The sequence below is a fragment of the Scardinius erythrophthalmus genome, assembly GCF_964197995.2.
Source record: "Scardinius erythrophthalmus genome assembly, chromosome: 5".
Taxonomy (NCBI): Eukaryota; Metazoa; Chordata; class Actinopteri; order Cypriniformes; family Leuciscidae; genus Scardinius; species Scardinius erythrophthalmus.
In genome coordinates this window covers 26,667,596-26,691,455 of record NC_138225.1, presented here as the reverse complement: position 1 = coordinate 26,691,455, position 23,860 = coordinate 26,667,596, and the positions used below count along the sequence as shown (strand labels likewise).

At 36.8% G+C, this 23,860-nt stretch overlaps 2 protein-coding genes across 4 annotated transcripts in view; one reads left to right on the top strand and one right to left on the bottom strand.

Moving 5' to 3' along the window:
* The window catches only part of slc12a9 (solute carrier family 12 member 9), a 19,798-nt gene extending 4,714 nt beyond the window's left edge, over nucleotides 1-15,084 (top strand). The window contains exons 4-14 of the mRNA XM_081366550.1: nucleotides 2,785-2,922; nucleotides 3,031-3,333; nucleotides 4,886-4,993; nucleotides 5,160-5,271; nucleotides 5,393-5,550; nucleotides 7,937-8,019; nucleotides 8,561-8,685; nucleotides 9,798-9,990; nucleotides 10,086-10,260; nucleotides 11,791-11,937; nucleotides 12,722-15,084. Of these exons, the coding sequence (XP_081222676.1) occupies nucleotides 2,785-2,922; nucleotides 3,031-3,333; nucleotides 4,886-4,993; nucleotides 5,160-5,271; nucleotides 5,393-5,550; nucleotides 7,937-8,019; nucleotides 8,561-8,685; nucleotides 9,798-9,990; nucleotides 10,086-10,260; nucleotides 11,791-11,937; nucleotides 12,722-13,545 (2,366 nt within the window). The 3' untranslated portion in view covers nucleotides 13,546-15,084. The remainder of the gene's footprint in view (nucleotides 1-2,784; nucleotides 2,923-3,030; nucleotides 3,334-4,885; nucleotides 4,994-5,159; nucleotides 5,272-5,392; nucleotides 5,551-7,936; nucleotides 8,020-8,560; nucleotides 8,686-9,797; nucleotides 9,991-10,085; nucleotides 10,261-11,790; nucleotides 11,938-12,721) is intronic.
* Nucleotides 14,736-23,860, bottom strand: hsd20b2 (hydroxysteroid (20-beta) dehydrogenase 2). 3 transcript variants are annotated; one of them, XM_081366551.1, is made up of 12 exons: nucleotides 23,559-23,860; nucleotides 20,387-20,433; nucleotides 19,719-19,794; nucleotides 19,375-19,485; nucleotides 18,543-18,610; nucleotides 18,399-18,443; nucleotides 16,820-16,854; nucleotides 16,652-16,733; nucleotides 16,498-16,563; nucleotides 16,271-16,420; nucleotides 15,939-16,101; nucleotides 14,736-15,548 (listed from the first exon to the last, which is right to left on the bottom strand). In XM_081366551.1, exons 1-11 carry the CDS (start codon nucleotides 23,728-23,730, stop codon nucleotides 15,964-15,966), a joined length of 990 nt encoding a protein of 329 aa, XP_081222677.1. In that variant the 5' UTR covers nucleotides 23,731-23,860; the 3' UTR covers nucleotides 14,736-15,548; nucleotides 15,939-15,963. The 3 variants fall into 3 exon arrangements, with proteins under 3 accessions (XP_081222677.1, XP_081222678.1, XP_081222679.1); XM_081366552.1 differs by having other exon boundaries at nucleotides 14,736-16,101; XM_081366553.1 differs by having other exon boundaries at nucleotides 15,074-16,101; nucleotides 16,271-16,334.

Sequence of the window (23,860 nt, the reverse complement as noted above, 5' to 3'; positions counted from 1 at the left end):
GACTCTCTGGTAATGTAGTTTTTCCACCAGGAATTCCACTGTTAAACACGATTATTGAGAAAAAAAAAAAAAAAAGCTGAAATAACGTGGAGCCCTTTGATAACTTCAAGTCCATTAACAAAGGTTACATGCTATGGTCACTTCAAGGAAGTCATTTTATCGTTTATGGTCACATGACACAGGGTCGATTCATTTTTAAGCTAGATGGGAGGAAAGTTCTAAAGATAAAGATAAAGATAAAGAAGAAACAGAATCAATTAAAGGGTTGGTTCAACCAAAAATTAAAAATCTGTCATTAATTACTCACTCTCATGTTGTTCTAAACCCATAAGACTTTTGTTAATCTTCGGAACACAAATGAAGATTATTTTTTTTATTAAATTCGAGAGATTTCGGAACCCCCCCCCACACACACACACACACACACACACACACACACACACACACCCACACACACACTTTCAAGGCCCAGAAAGGTAGTAAGGACATTGTTAAGTCAGCCTGGTTGTTATTCATCAGTGGAGACATTTTTTAAAAAAAATTATCCAGTCCTTATATTTGGATAGTTAGCCGATGCTAGGCTAGCGCGAGTCAAGGGTAGATGTTAGCCAGCCATTAAAAACCGTTTTACACACTCCACAGTGCACCAAACGCAAATCAATTATAACACTAGACTATCGATGCAAATGTCCGTTGAGAGAATAATGTTAGAAATCAAACTTACCTTTCATCACATTGCATTAGTTATAATTTGTTCCCTGTAATCACAAGCCTTGTCTACAGCAGCAGCGGAGTGATATTGATTACCTAGGCAACCGAGTGAGCCGGTACACACATGTACGGCACACACTGTAGTGCGCTTCTTTTCTGTGTTTACTTTTTGCCGCATTACTAACTGGAGCAAAGTAAAATTCCGCAGCTGCTGAGAAACTAGTTCCTTTGGGATCATTGAGATGAAAGGTAAGTTTGATTTCTAACATTATTCTCTCAACGTACATTTGCATCGATAGTCTAGTGTTATAATTGATTTGCGTTTGGTGCACTGTGGAGTGGGTAAAACGTTTTTTAATGCCTGGCTAACATCTACCCTTGACTCGCGCTAGCCTAGCATCGGCTAACTATCCAAATATAAGGACTGGATAATTTTTTTTAAAAAATGTCTCCACTGATGAATAACAACCAGGCTGACTTAAAAATGAGGTCCGATGTCAAAAATCCCGAACCACCCCTTTAATGTTATGCAGCGAGGAGATCACTTTTTGTGCATAAAAAAAAAACAACAACAAAAATAACGACTTTATTCACCAATTTCTTCTCTTCTGTGTCAGTCTCTGACGCTGTTCACATGAGCACCTCGACACATGCGTGAGCTGCTGACGCAGGAGCCGGTCGATACTGAGCCGGCTTTCTGACGTAGAACCTGGAAGCGCTGCACTGTTTACAATGTGAACAGTGTCAGAGACTGACACGGAGGAGAAGAAATTGTTGAATAAAGTCATTGTTTCTGTTTATTTTTTTGCGCACAAAAAGTATTCTCGTTGCTTCATAACATTAAAGGTGCAGTAGGTGATCTGGGAAATGCTAACTTTAGCCGGCTAGCTAAAGAAGGAGAAACCGAAGCGCTTGCTTGTATACGTAATTATGTGATTGTGAAATGACTCCAATTCAGAAGCTGACCTGTTGACATAAAGGAAAGAATGCACTGTATTTCAGCTTTATTCATATGCGATGTCTGGACATATCGCAGCACAGTCGAATCTCACTGAGTTATCTGCATAGGGCAAAGTCAGCGTTACAACTCTAACTGTACTGTACTGTTTGCCTGCCATTCTCACTCTGTTTGCACAGTGTATGAGAATGGGCTAATGACGTATGATGTCTGCATGAACAGGCTGTGCAGTGTTATATAAACACACGTTGACTGACAGGGGACACAAATGGCATAATTTAATTCTGACCAAATTAAAAAAGTGAATGAACTTATGGTCCTATGCCTTCCACTGGCATATATATTTATATATATATATATATATATATATATATATGTATATATATATATATATATGTATATGTGTGTGTATATATACACCCATTTAGACCGCTTAACATTGTGATTGCTATCAAGATATGAGGACATTTTCAACCAGCATAACAAAACAATTTTTTTAGAGAATCACCTATTGTGCTTTTAATGTTGAACCACTTTAGTCACATGGACTATTTTACTAAGTCTTTAGTACCTTTATGGGCCTTGAAAGTGGTGATTACGTTGCAGTCTATGTGAGGATGCAAAGCTCTCGGATTTCAGCAAAAAAATCTTAATTTGTCTTACTGGTTTGGAATAACATGAGGGTGAGTAATTAATGACAGAATTTTAATTTTTTTGGGTGAACCAACCCTTTAAGTTGTTTTGTTTGTGATATATTACAGACATTTTCATCATGCATTTCATATGAAGTTTGTATGACTATCTTTGTGAGGGCATTAATTGATATAATGCAATCCTAGACCCGACTAAATGACTAACCCAAACCTTAACCCTAAAACCAGGGTTAAGGTGAGGATAATGAAGAAATTACATTGTCTTTCATTGCTCCCTTTGCCAAGTGCATTCCAAACGGCTAAATTTTGAGAAACAGGTGCCTTCCTCCCTCCAAAGTCTCCACTTCAAGGGCTTTGCCCCTCGGAGTGAGAAAGGCATATGGATGCTCCCTTCCTATTGGAATTTGTTGTTCATGAGTGTTTGCATATTGTTGTTGTTGACGTTTAACTCTTTAGTATTAGTCATGATCAGTCGTTCTCTGGGGCCCGAGTTTGGAGGCAGTATCGGCCTGATGTTTTACTTGGCGAAGGTATGTGCATGTGGCGTCTATGTCCTCGGCCTGGTGGAGGCCATACTGGACGTCTTCGGGAAGGATCCAGGTGAGCGCTGCATTGAAGCACACTGTACTTAACAGTCTTTGAAGCAAAAGAAATCAGTAACACAGAGCCTTTTTTTACAGCGAAGCTTCTCTTTTCTTCTCTCTCCAGGCTCTGCTGTGTCACAGGGGCTGCGTGTGTTGCCGCAGGGCTACTGGTACAATGTGTTGTACTCCTCTGTAGTGCTGTTGCTATGTCTGGTGGTGTGTCTGGTCGGTGCTCATATCTACGCCAAAGCCTCTTTTATCATTCTGCTGGTGGTGACGGTGTCTCTGATCTCCATCATCATCAGCCCCCTTATACTCAGTCCACAGCGCTTCAACATCACACACACATATGACAACAACCACAGCGTCACTGTCAGCTCCAGCTACACAGGCTTCAACGGCACTACATTAAAGAACAACCTTGGACGTGAGTGAGATTATCATCAATGCAATAATGATGACAGTTGATGCTCTTTAGCAGTTATATTTCAAAATACTTCGAAGACAAATGAGACTGATCACAATTATGGAGTCCTGTCTGTTAGATAAAACATTTAGTGGAAAAAAAAGGTATATTGGACAGTGAAATATTCAAATGATTGGATATTTATACTTTTCTAATGATATTTTAAAAAACGCGAACAAAGAGGCAAACATTTGACTGAAGAACTGAACGTTCCTCAAAAGAACATTTTGATTTACAAGTAAAGGAAGTTTATAATAATTTTTTGCACATAATTGTAGTTTGAGTTCAGTAATGTTTTCATTCAGCAAAGATACATTCAGTTGATCAAATGTGATAGTAAAGACTTTTAGATTGTTGGATTGTTTAAACTAAAGCATGTTTGATTAAAGTTTTTAATTAAGAGATATTTATAAATAATATAACAGAGATATAGTCTTGCTCAAAAGTTTACATACACCGTGCAGAATCTGCAAAATGTTAATTATTTTAACAAAATAAGAGGGATCATACAAAATGCATATTATTTTATATTTAGTCCTGTCCTCAATATGATATTTGACATAAAAGATGTTTACATATACTCCACAAGACAAAAAAATTGCGGAATTTATAAAAATGATCCCGTTCAAAAGTTTACATACCCTCGATTCTTAATACTGTGTCGCAGTGCTAAATTAAAAAATAATGTTTAAACAAAATAAGAAAAATTTGGACATCTTCATCCTGTTCAAAAGTTTTCACCCCCCTGCTCTTAATGCTTTGTGTTTCTATCTGGAACATCAATGAATGTTTGTACCTTTTTTAATGGTTGCGTTTGAGTCCCTCAAATGCCCTCCATGCGAAAATATGTATCTCAAAATCATACAGTCACTGCTGAAATGGGTTCAAATATGCAAAGGATGCTGGAAACCTGAAGGATTTTTCTGAATAACATTGGGCAGTTTAACTGCTCAGGACAAACAAGGGATATGGTAAACTTTTTATGTAAAAATAAATGGTATGTAAACTTTTGAACGGGGTCTTTTTTATAAATTCAGCTATTTTATTTGTCTTGTGGACTATATGTAAACATCTTTTTATGTAAAATATCTAGCATGCATTTTGTATGATCCCTATTATTTAGCAGATTCTGTAAACTTTTGAGCATGACTGTAAGTACAGTAGTACAGAGACCAACAGCAGAAACAGAAAGTTATCTCTGACCTATGTACAAACATGTTAACAGCAAATTCTCCATGAATTTCCACGGTGTTGATATTATTGTAGTGTGGTACAAGTACATGCAAGTACAGTTATAAAATGTAGTTTTCCACTAAAATCATGAAACTGTTCCAATAACAAACGCACAATAGTTTGCAGAGTACTTGGAAGATTATGGATGACCTCAAGTGCAGTCATATATAACAGGCTCTGTATTGCAGTCATCCATCAGGGAGCACACATAAAGCTCTTTTCATTCATTTATATAATTACTGCACTGGCATGAATTTTGTCCATATGTCTCCTCCTGTAGCGCACTACTCTCTGGACTACAGTACCAACACAATGATGTCTTTCGCCACTGTATTTGCTGTGATGTTCACTAGCTGCACAGGCATCATGGCAGGAGCCAACATGTCGGGTACAAAACCAGAGACGCCCACATACACCATTCACGCAGTTACTTTAATTGGATTCTCTTTTTTGGTTGCTGATGTGTTTGTGTTGCCTTTTACAATACTCATAACATAACTCTTATAACGGATGAGTGTCAAAAACATGTCATTTGATTTGTCTCACTTCCTCAGGTGAGCTGAAGGACCCCAGTGAGTCAATACCTAAAGGGACTATCATAGCGGTGTCCTACACCTTCACTGTCTACCTGCTTCTCTTCCTGCTCCTGAGCTCTACCTGCGACAGGTGCCGTTAACGACACTCAAGCCACATGGAAAAACATAATGCGTTTACACAATGCTTTGTTTTTCCTCTCATTCGTCTCTCCTTTATTCCTCCTGTCGTTCTCTTGGTTTCTCTCTCTCAGGTTGTTGTTGATCAATGATTATGCAGTGTTCCAGCGTGTGAACATGTGGCCTCCATTGGTGACGATTGGGGTGTACTGCGCATCTCTCTCAGCTGCTATGTGCTCAATGATAGGAGCTTCCCGAATCCTCCACGCTCTTGCTCTGGACCAGCTTTTTGGTTAGTGTGCATTTGAGGGTTTGGTCTTTTTAAGGGACACATTTCAGACTGGAAACTGATACTGAGATGGTGATACAGTGCTATGCATAAGTTTAGACACCCATGCTAAAGTTGACTAAAAAGAAGAATAAAAAATCTTTTGGAAATTGAACTTAATGCCTTAATTAAAAAAATTAGGAAAATCCAACCTTTAAGGACACCAATTTTCTTTGTGAATGAATAATGTATCGTAAATAAATAAATGTTCTTCCTTAAAATACAGGGTGCCTAAGTGTGGACACCCCTATGTTGTGTCTTTTTTATTTTTAAAGTTTTTTTATTTTAAAAGTTACTTCATGGATCCAGGATACTATGCATCCTGATAAAGTTCCCTTGGCCTTTGGAATTAAAATAGCCCCACATCATCACATAGCCTTCACCATACCTAGAGATTGGCATGCTTTTATTTCAGATTTGCATTGAGAGATGATCTTATGGAAAATACTCCATGCCAATCTCTAGGTATGGTGAAGGCTATGTGATGATGTGGGGCTATTTTAATTCCAAATTGGTGTCCTTAAATTGTCCTTAATTTTTCCTAATTTTTTTCAATTCAAACTTCAAACTTTGAATTTTTTTCAATTCAAAAGTTCAATTTGCAAAAGATGATTTTTTTATTCCTCTTTTTAGTCAACTTTAGCATGGGTGTCTAAACTTATGCATAGCACTGTATATGGTATGGTTGTTGACATCTCCACAAGAAGTGTTATTGGAAAATACTTGGGCTTGTTATTGAGCAATACTTGGAAAACGGTTTTCATCGTTCCTAAGAAAAATGATTAGTGAATATTTTTCAGTTTTGTTTCATTTTTGTCACATTTTCTAGGCTGTTATATGGTGTGAGAGGTCATATGTTCTGTGCAAGAAGGTAAAAAAGGGACATTTTTACTAAAAGAATCATAACACATGCTCATTTCCTTCAATCATTTTCTTCTGAAATCGGTTAATTGACACAATCAAAAAACAATCTATTCTTATTGAGAATTTATTTATGAAAATTTTACAATTTTTCCTGTCAAAACATATATTTAAAAAATCATTCACAGGAATCACAGAAAATGATTTGTCACACAGTGGGATCGTGGTGTTACAGATTATTATTATTATATAGAAACTTATTGTAGAAAAGTTATGTAAAGCATCTTGAAAAGTTTCAATTTAAGGAATAAAAAAGCGTAAAACAGCATAAATGTAAGATATCTAGAATGCAAGCCTTCTCAAAACACCAGTACACATTTATTTAAAATATAATGCATGTACAAATAGGAAACATCAGTTCACTATTTTCGGATTGTTTGCATAAAAGAAAAAGAATAAGAATATATTTGTCTGGCTCATATAACACATTTTAAATTCTTGTATGATTTAATGTCACACACTTTTTCCAAGACTCTTTACTAAATTACTATTTGATTGTGATTATACACTAGAATTGAAAAGTTTGGTGTCAGTAAGATTTGTTTTTTATGTTTTTGAAATATTTTTTTTTTGCTCACCAAGGCTGCACTTATTTGATCAAAAATACTATAAAATGATTTTATTTATTAATTAGTAAAATATTGTGAAATGTATTACAACTGAAAATAGCTGTTTTTAATTTAATACATTTTAAAATGTAATTTATTTATATGATGGCACAGCTGAATTTTCAGCATCATTACATTTTTAGCGCAATTTTCCACCGGACAAAATTGCGATTGTTAACTCATGATTTCTGTTCTGTCTGTGCGCACCAATCTTGCACTTCTATCTACTCCTTAACCAGACCACCTAGAGACTTCGGGTTTTCGGCATTATGTTAAGGAAGGTCTAATCTCGGGAACACTAAAAAAAATCCAGGAAAAGATTTACTATCTCTTAGTGTTGTGATCACATGACGTGAGAAAATTGCGCTAAAACACTCACTGAGTTTTTATTACTTGTTTCATTCATGTACAGTTTTTCAGGATTTTATAACGAATAGAAAGTTCAAAAGAACAGCATTTATTCAAAATAGAAGTTTTTGTAACAGTGTTTAAGTACTTATTCTGATTTTTGACAAATTTAATACATCTTTTTGGAATAAAAGTATTAATTTCTTGAAAAAATAAAATGACCCCAAACTTTTAAATGGTAGTGTAAACATATAAAATGATGTCCTAACAGTATAATTCCCTGGATTTAGGAAATCATACTGTCAACCACCCATTGACGCAGTAACTAAGTTACATGGTTTGGAGTTTGAGGAGACTGTTATGATATGATGGTGTAATAGTATCCTGGAGTGAGATGATAGTACTGCTCTGTTGGGGTGTGTCATGGGTTTGTTGATCTGTGCTGTGTGTGTGTGTGTGTGATCTGGTTTCAGGTCTGCCTCTGGCTCCGGCTGCAGTCACCTCCAGCTCTGGGAACCCATGGGTATCTGTGCTCTACACCTGGGGCCTGGTGCAGGTACAGGGAGCTGTGTGCATATGTCTTTGGATGCTATTTCTGTGACACGTAAAATATAAAGAATATGTCTGTTAAGGCACACTATGCAGTTTCCGTTTTTCTCAAACAGCAACCCCTAGAGTCACTGTGGAGTACTTGTATTTAACGTTACTGTCGTAAATACCACTCACGCAGAGCCGTCTCTGCACTCACGGCCTGATCCCTCGTTTTCTTTTCCTTGACTCTTCCGACCACGCTTTCTTCGTCGTCTCTGCCATGATTCACATTTGAAATGCGTGCTAGTGTCTTCCATAGAGGCTGCTTCATATGTTGTTGATGTATGTGACGTCGTGCCGTAAAGCAACTCGTGATTCTCGCAAGATTTGTCGGGACCCCACCCCACCCCACCCCAGATCTCTTTCCAATCTGGACGATTCGCCCTACTACGAGTTTGTTTACCATCGAAATGATTTTGAAGCTATTATATTAAGGTAAAAATCTTGCATTGTGTGCCTTTAAGATTTTGTGTGTGTGTGTGTGTGTGTGTGTGTGTGTGTTGTAGTGTACGCTGTTTGCAGGACAGCTGAATGTGATTGCTGGTATCGTGACAGTGTTTTACCTGTTGGCGTATGCTGCGGTTGATTTGGCCTGTCTGGCTCTGGAATGGGCCTCCGCTCCAAACTTCAGGTACTGGTGTGTCTCTGTCTGTCTGTCTGTCTGTCTGTCTGTGTGTGGTCTTTTTATAAGGTAATTGTGACTTTATATCTCACAATGTGACTTCATGTTATAATGTGACTATGTCTTAGCCTAGAAATCTAGACGCACCCTAGCGGCAGCAAAATTTATTTTGCAGCCAGGGTAGTCTAGCAACTCTCCTTTGACTTTCGGAGCTGTAAAAACCTAAATTGGGTCAGGCCAATCACATCGTGTAAAGAGTAGGCGGGGCGGGCTTAACATAATGACGACAGAGTTGCGACGGTTCCCCCTGCTACTTGAAAACAAAGAATGGCTGCTGCAGCTGGCGAACAGCGGTCTTTCGAATCGGCTTTGGCCGAGACTCTGGAGGACTTGGAGTTAAGTTTTTCTTTGAGAAAAGAGCAAAGAACGGCACTTAAGTCATTCTTAAAAAAGGAAGATGTGTTTGTAGTTTTGCTGGCCAGATTCAAAAGTTGAATCTATCAACTAACGTTAGCTGCGCTGTTGGGAAAACGCTCTGGTTGGTTGAAGCGCTGTCCTATTGCGTGCAGAGGGAATTTGAAAGACAGCCGTTTATCCCGCCCCTCGGATTGAGCCGTGTCTATGGTGAGTTGCCAGACCTAACATCTTGATGTAGGTCTGGCTTGCCAGGCTAACTATGTCTTGCGTCTGGAACTTTATTTCTTGTAATTGCGACTTCATGACTTTTATCTCACAATGTAAGAATCTCCTATTTTCAACTTGTGTCTAATAATAACTTTTCTATTGTTTTTTACCCTGAGGTGGTGTTTCAGTTTGCTTTTGATAATCGCTCAAAGGACATGTTCTGTCGATTCTTTAGATTCTGTAAATGTACTGTACCTTTCAAAAGCTTGGGGTCGGTTGTATGTTTTTGATAGTCTCTTTTGCTGACCAAGGTTGCATTTATTGGATCAAAAAAATACAGTAAAAACAGAAATATTATGTGTAAAGTTTAAAAGGCCAGCATGAAATAGAAATCTTTACTGTCACTTTTGATTGATTTAATGCATCCTTGCGGAATAAAAGTATTTATTTCTTAAAATCGTAATGACCCCAAATTTTCCATTCTTCTTTCTTTCCAGGCCCACATTTCAGTTTTTCTCTTGGCACACATGTTTGTTGGGTATTGTCAGCTGTGTGGTAATGATGTTCGTGATAAACCCAGTGTATTCCTCGGCCAGTATCGTCCTGCTGCTACTCCTCCTGCTGATCCTGCACTACCGCTCTCCCACCAGCAGCTGGGGCTACATCAGCCAAGCACTAATCTTCCATCAGGTACATACACACACACACACACACACACACACACAAAACACATGTGAATGCACTAAATTTTAAATCCATAAGACAATCTTTCTCTGCTCTTTCAGGTGAGGAAGTACCTTCTGATGTTAGACTCCCGTAAGGATCATGTGAAGTTCTGGCGGCCACAGGTCTTACTGATGGTGGCGAACCCACGCTCCTCCTGTCAGCTCATCTGCTTTGTCAACCAGCTGAAGAAAGGAGGGCTGTTTGTTCTTGGACATGTGCAGATCGGAGATCTAGGTAGGACATTTAGGTTTAGGTTCAGGCGGCAGCTTTATGAGAGAACCCAAGTTTCACAAGACAAATAGACCAAAAGTTTCTACCCTTGTTAGTTACCACTTATGTGTTTTTATGATCTCTGGCTGAAATCCAGACGTTTTAACTGCTTCCTCCGATTCTTAAAGAAAAAATCAGAGATCATGTACAGTACCAGTCAAAAGTTTGGAAACATTACTATTTTTAATGTTTTTGAAAGAAGTCTCTTATGCTCATCAAGCCTGCAGTTAAAAAAAAAACAGTAATATTATGAAATATTATTACAATTTAAAATAATGGTTCTCTTTTTTAATATATTTTAAATGTAATTTATTTTTGTGATGCAAAGCTGAATTTTCATCAGCAAGTACTCCAGTCTTTGGTGTCTTATGATCCTTCAGAAATCATTCTAATATGATGATTTGATACTCAGTTATTATCAATGATGGAAACAGTTGTGCTGTTTAATATATTTTTTTGGAATACTTTTTTCAGGATTCATTGATGAGTAAAACGTTAACAGCATTTATTCATAAAAACAGCATTTATTCAAAATAAAAACATTTCTAACAATATAAATCATTACCATCACCTTTTATCAATTTAACGCATCCTTGTTGAATTAAAGTACTAATTTCTTTAAAAAAAAAAAGTTATTGTTCCCAAACTTTTGAACGGTAGTGTATATTGTTACAAAATATTTCTATTCTAAATAAATACAGTTCTTTTTAACTTTTTATTCATCAAATAATCCTGAAAGAAGTATCTCAGGTTATAAAAAAACTGCAGGCTTGATGAGCATAAGAGACTTCTTTCAAAAACATTAAAAATAGTAATGTTTCCAAACTTTTGACTGGTACTGTATACCTAAAGTTTTAGAATGCTGCTTTCTCCAAAAACTATGTGCAGTTGCATAAACATTTCCTGAGTTTATATAAATTGGGTCATTGTTGCTGTGTGGGTATGGTCAGGATGCTCAAATAAACAGAGACATGTTTTGATAACATCACATAGTCACAGGGCTTTTACACTTTTCAGGGAGGTCGGATACACCAAAATACCTCATGTTGTTTTGTTGTTTCAATTGTAATCTGTTCAGTTCAGTCAGTTTGGCTGGTAACTCGGGCTCATCCACCCCCATAGAACCTCAAGGGACACTTCACCCAAAAATGTACTCACCCTCATCATGTCGTTCCAAATCTGTTTGACTTCTTTCTTCTGCGAAGCATAGAAGAAGATATTTTGAAGAATGTCGATAACCAAACCATTTTGATTGGCATTGACTTCCATTGGATGGACAAAAAACACTTCTAAAAATTAATCTCAAAATATTTTCTTAATAACAAATGTCTAAATGATGACAGAATTCTCATTTTTGGCTGAACTATCCCTTTATTATACTAAACAGTTTTCCTCTCTTCCTCCTGTAAACTCATTTTACTTTATCATGTTGTTGCACACAGAATGGAAAGGAGCAAATGACCAAACGTAATCTCTCTGAACTCTCTCTTGCAGACATGTTGCCCTCAGACCCAGTGCAGCCGCAGTATAATTTCTGGTTGAGTCTGGTGGATAAGTTGGGTGTGAAGGCCTTTGTGGATCTGACTCTTTCTCCCTCCGTCAGGCAGGGCACTCAACATCTGCTCCGCATCACTGGACTGGGTGAGACATTTCCTGATCAGGTTATCTTTTTGACACGGAGCCAGAAAGCATCTATTAGATTAGATTCTAGATCCTCATTGTTACTGTACAAAGTACAAGTGCCTAGCCAGTGAAATTACAGACAGAGAGTCCTAGACAAGTTGGCAGCACAAATAGTTTCACAAAAAAAAAAAAAAAAAATTGTTTCGCAAATTAAAACACATAGACTGCTAAAAAAAAAATACCATAAAAGTACTCAAATCACAAGGAACAAAGCAACACGTTCCCTTTAGAGCAGTTTGTTAGAGAACTTTAAATGTATTCAAAGAAAGCACTTCCTTCAGTTTAGCTGAACATAATCTTGAGTTGGCTGTAAACAGTCACTGTTTGTGTCATTCAGACTTTTGGGGTTAGGCATCTTGTGAGCCAGTTCTTTTTAGTGCATCAAAAACACGTAGAGACTGTTTCACAAACAAATGACTCCTATGGGTTAGTCCATATTAATGATTCATAAAGATACAGCACAACCAGTGTTAACTGATTTCACAACAAATGATACTTGTGAGCTGATTCTTTTTAGTGAATCAAAAACATACAGACCGACCAGTGTAGTCCATTTCAGAAACGAATGACTACTGTGAGCTGGTTCTTTTTAGTAAATCAAAAACTCTTCCAGTTCTTTTAATGAACAGTTTAAATGAGTTTGAAACTCTGCTCTGTATAACATGACATGTAGAGAATCTTCAAATCAGAATCCAATTATTTAAAATGTATCAATACTTCTATGTATTCTCTTCTTTTCCAGGAGGTATGAAGCCCAATACCCTGGTCTTGGGCTTCTATGACAACTGCTACCCAGAGGACTACTTCCTGCAGGACCCTGTCTTTTGCGAGGGCGATAGGGGTGAGGGGGATAATTTTGGGGTTGACCTCCCATCCTTACAGGCTCATTTTCCACTGGTGCGCCATGCGGAGAGCCATCGCACGCTGCAGCCCGAGGAGTATGTGAGCATCATCCTTGATGCCATAAAAATGGGCAAGAATGTTTGTTTAGCCAGGTACTTCTTCCAGCTACCGCCTAATAGCAAAGGTGTAACAAGCATTAGGGGAAATGACAGCGTGGACACCATCGACGTGTGGCCGACAAATCTACTGTCCCCTGACAGTGCCAGTTGCGCAGACGTGTGCAGTCTTTTCCTGCTTCAGATGGCGTGCGTGTTAAACATGGCCAGCAGGTGGCGTCGTGCGAGGTTACGTATATTCGTTTGTGTGGAGTCGGAATCGGGAGACCAGGGCTGGCTGGCTAAAGAGGAGCAATTTAGAGAGTTGCTGGGCAAGCTGAGGATCCGTGCCTCTATTAAGATTGTGGCGTGGGATAACGTGGCACGCATGTTTAGAGAGCAAAGCTCAGAGAGGCAAAAAGTGTCTGAAGACTTCCTGTGTGCTGTGAATGCCCTACTGAAGGAACACAGCTCTCCAGCAGCGGTGCGCTTCCTGTACTTGCCCCACCCTCCCTCCAGTTCGGAGCTGTCACAGCAGTACCTGACGCAGCTGGACGCTTTGACTCGAGACCTGGGCCCAGCTCTCTTGATTCACGGGGTCACACCAGTCACGTGTACTGAGCTCTGAGAAACAATAACCAAAGCGTGTTCGTGTGATAGAGAGGAAAATCTGAAATGTTAGTGAGCGGAATACAAGTGTATAAGTACTTCTTAAATGGTGGGTGATCTTGAAGACCATCAAAAATGGGTGGAGTTTGTGCTCTTGGTAAAAATGTTATTTAAAGATGGATGGATGGAGTGTGTGTTTTTGGTGAAAACGGCTTGTGTTTATGGGTGTATTCTGCCAAATCATGTTGCAGCGTGCGATTTATTTTTGCGTTCTTCATGCGTCTCCGTTTGATCGCATCAACAGCAAGTTTAGTGTTTTAGTGGAAAGGGAGTGTCTGCATATACATTTGAATGGCTAATGTTCATTGTAAATATTTAAACAGACCCTGTGATCCATGTTTTTGTGTTTGTGCAAGACACTGTATGGAAAAAATAACATTGACTTTAACTGGGATGGAAAGAATTTGTCTAAATGAGACATGGTTATTGTTGGCACAGTAATAGGGCAAAGTGAGCCTGTTCTCTCAATTTTTGTTATTGTGTTGTACTGTTGAATCTTTTTGTTAATCATTTCTGCGTTTTGTTATTGTGATGCACTGTTGAGGCATTTTGTCAATCATTTCTGCTTTGTCTTAGTATGAAACAAACCCTCTGTACCAATTTTGACCCAGGTAGAGCTTGCAGGCCAATGAGGAGTCCTCAGGGGTTTATTTTTGATGTGATGGCAGAAATGCTGTTCCCAGCTTTCCGATTAGAGTTCTTACATTGGATTTGCGCATTCATGGTGTATTTACTGGACAGACATGTGTTATTTATTATTATTACATTTCGTGTGTGCTTGTATGAGAAAGCAGGGAGAAAGAGTGTAAGTGTTTTCTTGTGCACCTGCTTTCATTAGTAGGTCTGGATTTCATGTTGTGGGGCTCACGAAATCCCCCAGATCATTTGCATTACCTTTTGTTTTTTTTTTGCACCCTGCCGTTTTTACAGTTCAAATGCTCTTTGTACTTATGAATGTTCTGACTGGCTGAAGGCAGAGGTGAAAGGTCATGAATGGCATCTGATTGGTCCGAGTTGATGATGATGTTTGTGTTGAGTCTGTGCTGGTCTTTGGGAACTGAAAAGGGACACTGGCTATAAATAATACTTGAATATTTTGCACATTTGCGCATGTTAATTTGTCAGCATTAACAAAAAACAATGCAGAAGCCCAAGAATATCAGGCCTTTATAATATCTGTACAAGAGGTCTTAAGATAAACAAGTAATTCCATTCTGTACATACATAATTATATTGTAAAAAAGTACTCAAGTATGTAAAAATTGCGTTACACAATCCAGTTTACAGATAATCCGGAATATTTAGAAATCAGACATTAAGGCACATCATTAACATTAATATACTTTCAAAAATACATTCATACAATCATGATCTTTGGTGGACAATTTAGCTCAACAGGACGTTCAGTTAGGATGTAATGCAATTACCCAGCATTAGCACTGTATATGCAATAGCTTAATATGATATGGAGAGTTTGTAAACCGAATATTAAATGATTAAACAAAACATTTGTCATCTTTTTCCTTCATTGACTCTTTTATGATGAAATTATAATTATATTCCACCCTAGAGTGTTCATGTCACATTATGGAAAAGCAATAAATACATGAAGTATTTAGATAGCCTACAGTATAAACTAGCTTTTATAAAGTAGTTAATGTGTTCCAGTCCTGTCCTATGGCTTTTTCACATTTCCAAATTTAGAATACAGTGCTTCATGGGAGTGGGTGGAGCTAGAGAGCTAATTTTAGAGTGTTTTGCTTTGTTCATCTCTGATTGGTGTTATTTTCTGTACAGAGTCATGGCTAATGTAGTTTTTCACCAGGAATTCCGCTGTTAAACATGATTATTTACAACCTATACAACCTCGTAGCTCACAGTAAGTCTGTCTTTAAAGGTGTTCTGGAACCCAGAATGATTACTGAAGGATCATGTGACTGTGCGAAGACTCGAGTAATTATGCTGAAAATAAATTACATTGAAAATTATTTTTTTTTCACATTTTTCAGTTATATTAAATTGTAATATTTCACAATTTTACTGTATTTTTGATCAAATAATCACAGCCGTAGTAAGCATACTAAGCATACTTTTTTTTTTTTTTTTACCCAGCTTAGTGTAAATGTCATTGAACTCTGAAAAGGGTCAATAGTTTGATACTGCTGAACCTGATTCCTATACAAATACACTTATATTAACTGTACATAGACCTTAGATCTGCCAACTTAACAGAAAATGTATAAATGTGAGTGTATTGTTACAATGCATCTGATTGCCTGTCACTGCAGTAGAAACAATTTGTGTGTATAGTTCTTATTAATATCATTAGGCATATGTTTGTGTGTTATGTACATCTCTGTGGTCCACGGTGTGTGTGTCAGTCCTGTTTGTTGATTGTCTGCGCCATCCTCTCCTTTAATTTTGGTTCAACGATACGAGCAAATTCTGCCACGAGTTTTACACAAAAGGACGTGAGACGCAGCCAGCCCGGGAAAAAAATGGACAGAGCAATGTGCTGAAACAACAAAAAGTGCTAAGTTAACTTTCTTTAACATATTCAGATTTCTAAATTTTTGTTTTTTAAAATAAGATAAATTTCTACATTATCACACAACCCTGTATCTTTATATAGTGCAAACTGTGTATTGAGGAGGATCAAAAATGTGTATAAAGGCTGTGTTTACCTGCAGTGCATGAGTTAAACATCCACTTGTGTACGTTGTGTAACCTACAGTGTTCAGAGCATCTCTAGCAAAAGAAGCAGCACTTTTTATCAGTGGATTCACCGGCAAATTATGAGTCATATTTGTGGAGACCATAAACGGGGCTACACACTGGACAAAGGAAGAGAAATAACATCAGCGTTTGCCAAACAATGTTTATACAAGATGTTTACTAGTACTGGACTCACTTGAACCGTGATTCCTCCTGACCTGTATTCTGCATGCAGACTGCGAGAGAAATATGTAACAAATATCTGGGTGTAAGAGAAGAGCAAGACACACTTTAGTGTTTTTGTTTGGGCAAGGTAGTATTTTAGTGGTTTGTTTGTAACAAAGTTGTACCTTGGTTGCAGAATACACTGACACCATTGGCTGAGGCTGAGAGGCTGCCTCTGATGATATGTTTATAATGAGGCCTTTTCCCCTGAGAGTAAACACAAGCCCTCAGTTAAAGCATAAACACAGTTTTCAGAATTGAACAGATAAGATCAGAGCCGGCTGCGGGTTTACCTTTCAACCATGCCTGGCAAAATGAGTCTGCACATCTACAAAACAAATGATAACGTTATTATCGGCATCACTGTTGTCGTCGCCACCAAACTCTTTTCGGTATCAGAATCACAGATGTAACATTTTCTATAAAAAGATATGTTATGAGAGCCTTTCTATTAAACCAATATACAGTTAAAACATTTTCAATTATAATGTATTCCTGTGATGGCATGAATTTTCAGCATCATTACTCCAGTCTTCAGTGTCACATGATCCTTCAGAAATCACTCTAATATGCTGAATAGGACGATTAATAATTTTGTGGAAACCATTATTAATCTTTTTATTTCCAGGATAGAAAGTTCAAAAGAAAAGCATCTTTTGTAGCATTATAAATGTTTTTACTGTCACTTTTTGCCAATTTAATCCTTGCTGAATAAAACTATTCATTTATGTAAGAAAAATAAATCTTACTGATCTTCTCATACTATTGGAAATGTGTATATATTGTGATGGATTTTTAATAGATAAGAACCATGTTCATGTTCCTAACTCTAAAAATCTGACTTTTAGATTATCTAACATTATGATAAACTCTTACCTGACTTCCCTGTTCTAGGTCTAACAAATATAACAAACCAAATCTTACTTCCCCTTCCAGGCCTAACCTTGTGACAAACTTTGGACAATGTACCAAAACGTTCTGTTCTTTGTCCGTATTATGTCATGCTATATTGAGTAATCAACTGAACTCTTAACCCTTAACAATGTTTTGGATGATTCGAGATGTTTTTGCTTATGCCAGTAACAGAGGGTAAAAATGGCTTGCTTTACCAATTGAACCAGTTATATTGTAGATCTTATGATCAGCATGCTGTGTCTGTCTTTATCCTATGAAACCTGATGTATTATTCTTTTTGGGCGAGATTCTCTGGAGAACTGCTCTGAGAGCTCTCCCGGCCGTGATTAAAGCATTTAAAGGACATTTGCTGAAGTCTGTCTGTCATTAATGCTGCGCAGCAAGGTATTTAGCGAAACACTAGAGACCTTACTACCAAGTGATAGTGTGGGTCGCGTTAAGAACACTAGAGACCTTATTCCCAAGTGATAGTGTTCGATAGGGGGCGAGACGTCGTTCGACTCTTTGTGAGACTCTTAGGCGGGGTCAACCTGTGCGTTCAGAGGTAACTCAACTGAGTATAATATTTTCTAGTATAGAGGACATCAGGTTCAACCTAAGTCAGGTGCGTAGGGGAAAAATCTACCGCAATATAAATACACATACACACCCTTTCAAGAGTTTGGAATCAGTTAGATTTTTTTAAAGAAATAGTTTTATTCAGCAAGAATGCATTCAATTTATCCAAAGTAACAGTAAAGACAATACTGGATTATATCTATATAATAAACATCCATTGTTATATCCATTTCCATCTATAGCCAAGTATTTATTTTTTTTTTACGTGCGTATGTAGGACACAAAATGGCACCCATTTTTTAGAATGACCTATGTAATCAATGTATGCTAATACTATGTCAAGATGATATATTGTATGACAAACCATGTGTAAACAGGTTCACATAGAGATTTTCTTACTTGAGTGACAGACAGCATGTTACAGTTTATCACCTGTGTGATTCTCTGGAAACAGAAGAAAGTACTTTATATTGTAGACTCTCATGCAATGGATTCAGATTACAATAAAGTCAAGATGTGTGGTGTAGGAAAGGTGTTTCAGACCTGGTCTGGATCAGGAACATCCAGAAAATTAGCCAGAACCCCAATATAGTTCATACCTACATTGTTCACTATAAGGAGAAGAGAAGAAATCAATCATTTATACACCTATCTTCAACTTTTTATTGATTTGTATTTTATTATCCTACTTGTTGATAGCATGGAGCTCCTGCTAAGAAAAATGGACATTACACCATAGAAAACAAGCTGGGGGGGAAACAGCATCTGTGACTTTATAGAGATAAATGCATTATTACATTACTGCTAATATTTACACATAAAAAAGTCCTATTTGGTATTTGCCCCAGCTAGTTACACTGAATAATGAGGCAGAGGTCAATTAGCATTGCTCCTAAACACCTAGAGGTGATTTAGTCTATTATTCCAGTTATTTAACAGCTGATTAAAGTAAAATATAGGGGGAAGAATGACCAAACACAGAAAAGGAGTAGCTGACATTTATTTTAAATTTCCAATTTTATTTATAGTACTTGTCACATTGCAGCTTAACTGAACAACAACAAAAAAAATTATATATATATAAAGTTATATATATATTATTTATATAAAACCTCAGTGCCTTATAGCCCACATTTAGCAGTTTAGAGTTGTAGTCTTCACAAATGTATTTTATATAGAAGAAGGTACAGTAGCAAAAATATTCATGTACGGTCATGGTCAATGGTCATGTTAAACTAAATTACAAAGTTTTTGGACCCAGAAATGCAAAAACATTTAAGCTATGACCCCTATTAGGCTTGTCAAAATTCAGTTCATTCGTTTACACCATCCTCACTGCATTGTATAAATATATCATTCTTGATCATTATCTTACCCAGAATTCCTATGTCCAGCCCCACTAGCTGTTGTGCGATAACTGGGTAGATGGAATGGCCTTCTGTAAAGTCTGTCTGAATCACATGTGTCTGTCGATTGTACTGAGTCTCTGGAACAAACAAAACAAAGCTGATTTATGCTCTTTTTACTCTTTACAAATAATACATAGTTTTTGTCTGGCTAAAAGAACATAGATTAAATATGGATTACAATTGAGCTGAGTATCAGACCATCCTTTTGGCAGTATATATGCAAATATGGTTGATGACAGTTTAAAACGTTATGGTTTGTCAAATTCCAACCTGTGGAAATTTTTCTCTTCACTCTCACTTTGTAACTCACCTATTTCTTTGGCAACGCTGCGAAGCTTTTCTTCAGAGCGACTGATCAGAACGATGTTTAATCCTCGTTTGGCAAGCTAAGATACAAATACGTAAAAGAAACATTATATATGTGCATGTGTACAGAGGTAGAGGTAAATAGAAGTGAATTAGTAAGTACTTTTCCGTACGAATGAAAGCCATTGTGGAAGTCAATCACAGGAGTCTTTCACTGTTTTGATAAGATAAGGAAGACTGCAAACGCATTGTATGATGGACATCCTCTCATTAATCAGACTACTTTCCTCTTCCTTGACTGAGGACAAGAACACACTGTCACAGCCAAGAGAGGGCTGGATTCTAATCTGTTAAAATACTTGACCACATCCATATGGTTTTGGAAAACGGAAATTACTAGTGCATCTGGATTATGGCAATTCGCCTATGAAGTCAAACACTGCACTAAAATTGCATTTTAATGACAATTATAGAACAAACTTGACTTAGGGTGTTTTAAGTCACCAAACGCAGTCAAATATTGCATGTAGCTTTAAGAAACCCTAACTATGCATCTCGGATTAATAGTTAACTACAAACTTCAAAGATCTTTAGTGGATGTTTTAGTATAAAAACAGGTGCTATTACACTCCCATGTAATTAATGTTTTCAAAAAAACTGTTATTTACTGACCTCTTCAGCATATGCTCGACCAATCCCTGATGTCGCTCCAGTTACAACTGTGAGAGACAAGGGAAAGTTTTGTGAAATTTGTCAATTTCAAATATCAGCACTCTTTCCTCTTTTGTCTTCTACTGTCAGTTATCATTAGATCACCCACCTTTAACCACTATAATTGTCTTTAGTATCTGATGTTTAAAGGTGTTTTGTTATTAAGTAAATAAGAACATGTCTGACAAGGCAGCAATGATGAGTTTCTGGCTGTGCTGATGCCCTGAGCAGAACGAGTACTGTACTGTTCAACCAATGCAAAAGTACACCCCTGCAGAAAAACATAACATAGGTCACAAGCACATGTTGCGTTTTTGACACTAGATGTTGGTGTGACGCCCCTTCATGCTGTTTAACCGCAAACATCTGTCCTGCTCCAGCAAGACCCTGCTGCCTCACTTGCCTGCCAGACTCCCTATGGTCCACCAGCTAATCAGAAGGGTTTTGCTGGTTAAAGCATGGTCCACCAGCTGAACCAGCAGAAAACATGTGCTGAGCGGTACAAACCGGCATGGACCAGCACAAAATTCATGCTGGTAACAGATCTTTAAGGTAATCCGTTTATTTAGTTTAACTAACACAGACGGGTGTCAAAACCTGATACATTGACTTACTCCATATAATGTTTCCTGGTCTCATAAAAGCTGGTCCCCATGTATAAAGCAGTACAGCAGACAACTTTACATTTACATGAGTAAATTAGTTTAGGCAGCTCATATAAGACAATGAAATCATTTAATAACACCAGAGTGCCAGTTTCTATGTTCAAAAATTTCACAAATTTAGTTTAAAAACTTCACAAATGCTGTGGTGAATTCTTCATGATCAAACTTTAATGGCAATCCATTTGAACAGTTATTCCTTAAAACTAAGTAGTACGTTTTAATTATTAGTATGTAATGTCATAGTGATTCATATATTTTCCAGTTTTACTATTAACTATTAGATACTAGTACCTATTTCAAAAGAAGTTAATTGAATAGTGATCAATTCAGTTGGCCATTATAAAAAGGAAATATATAATGTAGCCTATATATGCTACCAATAACAATTTAGAAATATAATATAGTGTATAATAAATGGGTAATTGTATCTAATAAATAGAAAAATAGGTAGGCTACTAGTACCTGATGATTAGTTGCTAGTTTAACAAGAACAGGTACCAGCAACAACTGACTTGCATATAATCAAACAGAATTCAATAGCAAAATGTGTCATTTGAGGGTCGATGACGTATAACGATTTTCGACAGGCCAATTTTACAATACAAAAAAATAATACCTGTTGCAATTGTTAAAACATTAAGGATGTTATGTACACAAACTCATATAAAAAATTAATTTAAGTGATTTTAGTGTTTCTTCATCTGGATGAATTGGCCATATCCTTAAAAAAATGTCATGTGGTGCAACCGTGATTTATCTTAAAATCAATAAAAAAAATGTTTACAAGTTCTTAGTAATTAAAGCGTTTAGAAAAAGTATTTGCATTTCTTTTGAGTTTTTGTAAATAATGATCTCATTTTTTGTTCTAGAATTTCAGAGTTGGTATTCTTAAATCTTAAATCCTTCTTAAATCTAGTTAACAGACTTATTTTTCCTGTAAATCACATAAAACTGAAACATATTTTAAAAATATAATCCATTTAAGCATTCTGTATTAGTGATTCATATTTCAGCCACAGAAATAAGAATTTTTTTTTTTTTTTTACAGTGATTGCTTTTATTGGTCGCACCACATGAAGAGTGGTCGCTCCAAATGACACAAAGACCTTATATAGTAAAAAATCTAATTAAAGAGATCAATGATCAATACATTTTATACAAAAAATAGATATAAACCAGATTTTATACAAACTTCACAGAATTTTCCTGAACAAACATATATAAAAATCTATATTTTTTAAATTTTATATAAAAATCACAATCGCAAACATAAGTGCACCTGCACCATTTAATTTAACTTGACTTGGAATTTATTTCTAACAAATAATAATGTTATAGATACAAGTATTGTATACAGGTAACACACAGGTAACCAAAATGCATACAAATCTATTCCAAATGATACTAAATTAAAGTATTTTTTGTATATAAACCATCAATTGAATATAAAAGCACAAAAACTGCCAATCTAGGACATACATCTATCATGGAAAACAGTCTGCAGTGGTCGGACCACATGATATTTGGTCGCACCACATGATATTTTCAAATTCAGTCAAAATTTACAGAACCAGAATTGGCCACCTAAACAAAACAAGCAAGCTTCCCACAAAAGTTCACTACGACATTTATAATAAAAATATATATTTTAAGAAATAACTTTAATATTATTATTTTTAGGTCATACCACATGACATCCAAATGTGGTAACTACATACCAACCATTACAATGGTTTATAATTGCTGCTTGCTGCTTCCATGGGTCCTTGGAAAATTGTTATATGATGTAACTTCCTGTGTTTGAATAGTTTTCAACATAAAAGTCCCAAAACGGTAGTTCCTTGATGGTCGCACCACATGATTTTTCATAAAATGGACATCATAGGACAAAGTTTGTTTGTATATTATGATGGAAATATAAATACAAATGCTTTGAATATTTTGGGAAATCATGCCAAATAGTGCAGAAAATAAATTTGAATTAATTTAGAGTAATTTCAAAGACGTTTTCAAAACAGATGTCATGGCCGGACAGTCGCACCACATGATATTTTGATACTTAAAAAGAAATAAATAATAATAATAATAATAATAATAATTACAAATAACGAAAGGTTTTTGAAAAGTTAAAGTGAGTACATACATGGGAGAGGTACTACAAATATACAGTATCTTTGTATGCATGATTTAAACCCGTTTTCACCTGAAAAAAATGCAATCGTACAGAAAATGTAGGCGTCACGTCATTGACCCATGAACACTGGTATAGTTACTTGTAGCTATTGTGACTAAAAATATGAAATATTCATAACGCAAAAATAGATTTGGTGAAGGGAATAAATGTTACAACGGCTTGCCAAACACATTTACAGTGAAATAATAAGCTGTATTGCATCAACGAAACAACGTAATTGTATCATTACAGGATGAGAAAGGAACCCACTCTGCAGCTGTGAGGAGCGACTTACCAGCCCACTGGCCATATGTCCTCAAGTCCGTTTGCCAGATCTCAGAGATCATGTATGCCTTGAATCCGTGCCAACACTGCCATGACCACCTCAGCAGGAAATATACAACCGTAACGAAACCAATGCAACACAACATCATTGACGAACATCTGCACTCTGAAATGTCTCCCATCTTACTTCTTTAAAACTACGCGTTTGTGTCACAGAGTGGTCCAGAGTTTAGGGTTGAGGGGGAAACTCAACACACAGACAGACACACACCAACGCTTACATACATGCTCCTCCCATTGTGCTTGAGGTCT

What these genes read in the sequence shown, in the direction of transcription:
- hsd20b2 (XM_081366552.1), bottom strand. Translation starts at nt 23,730, where the DNA reads ATGGGAGACATTTCAGAGTGCAGATGTTCGTCAATGATGTTGTGTTGC. An exon ending in TTGCCAGGCATGGTTGAAAG is followed by an intron (nt 16,734 to 16,819) that starts GTAAACCCGCAG and finishes GTTTACTCTCAG; the next exon opens with GGGAAAAGGCCTCATTATAA. An exon ending in CAGGAGGAATCACGGTTCAA is followed by an intron (nt 16,421 to 16,497) that starts GTGAGTCCAGTA and finishes TCCTTTGTCCAG; the next exon opens with TGTGTAGCCCCGTTTATGGT.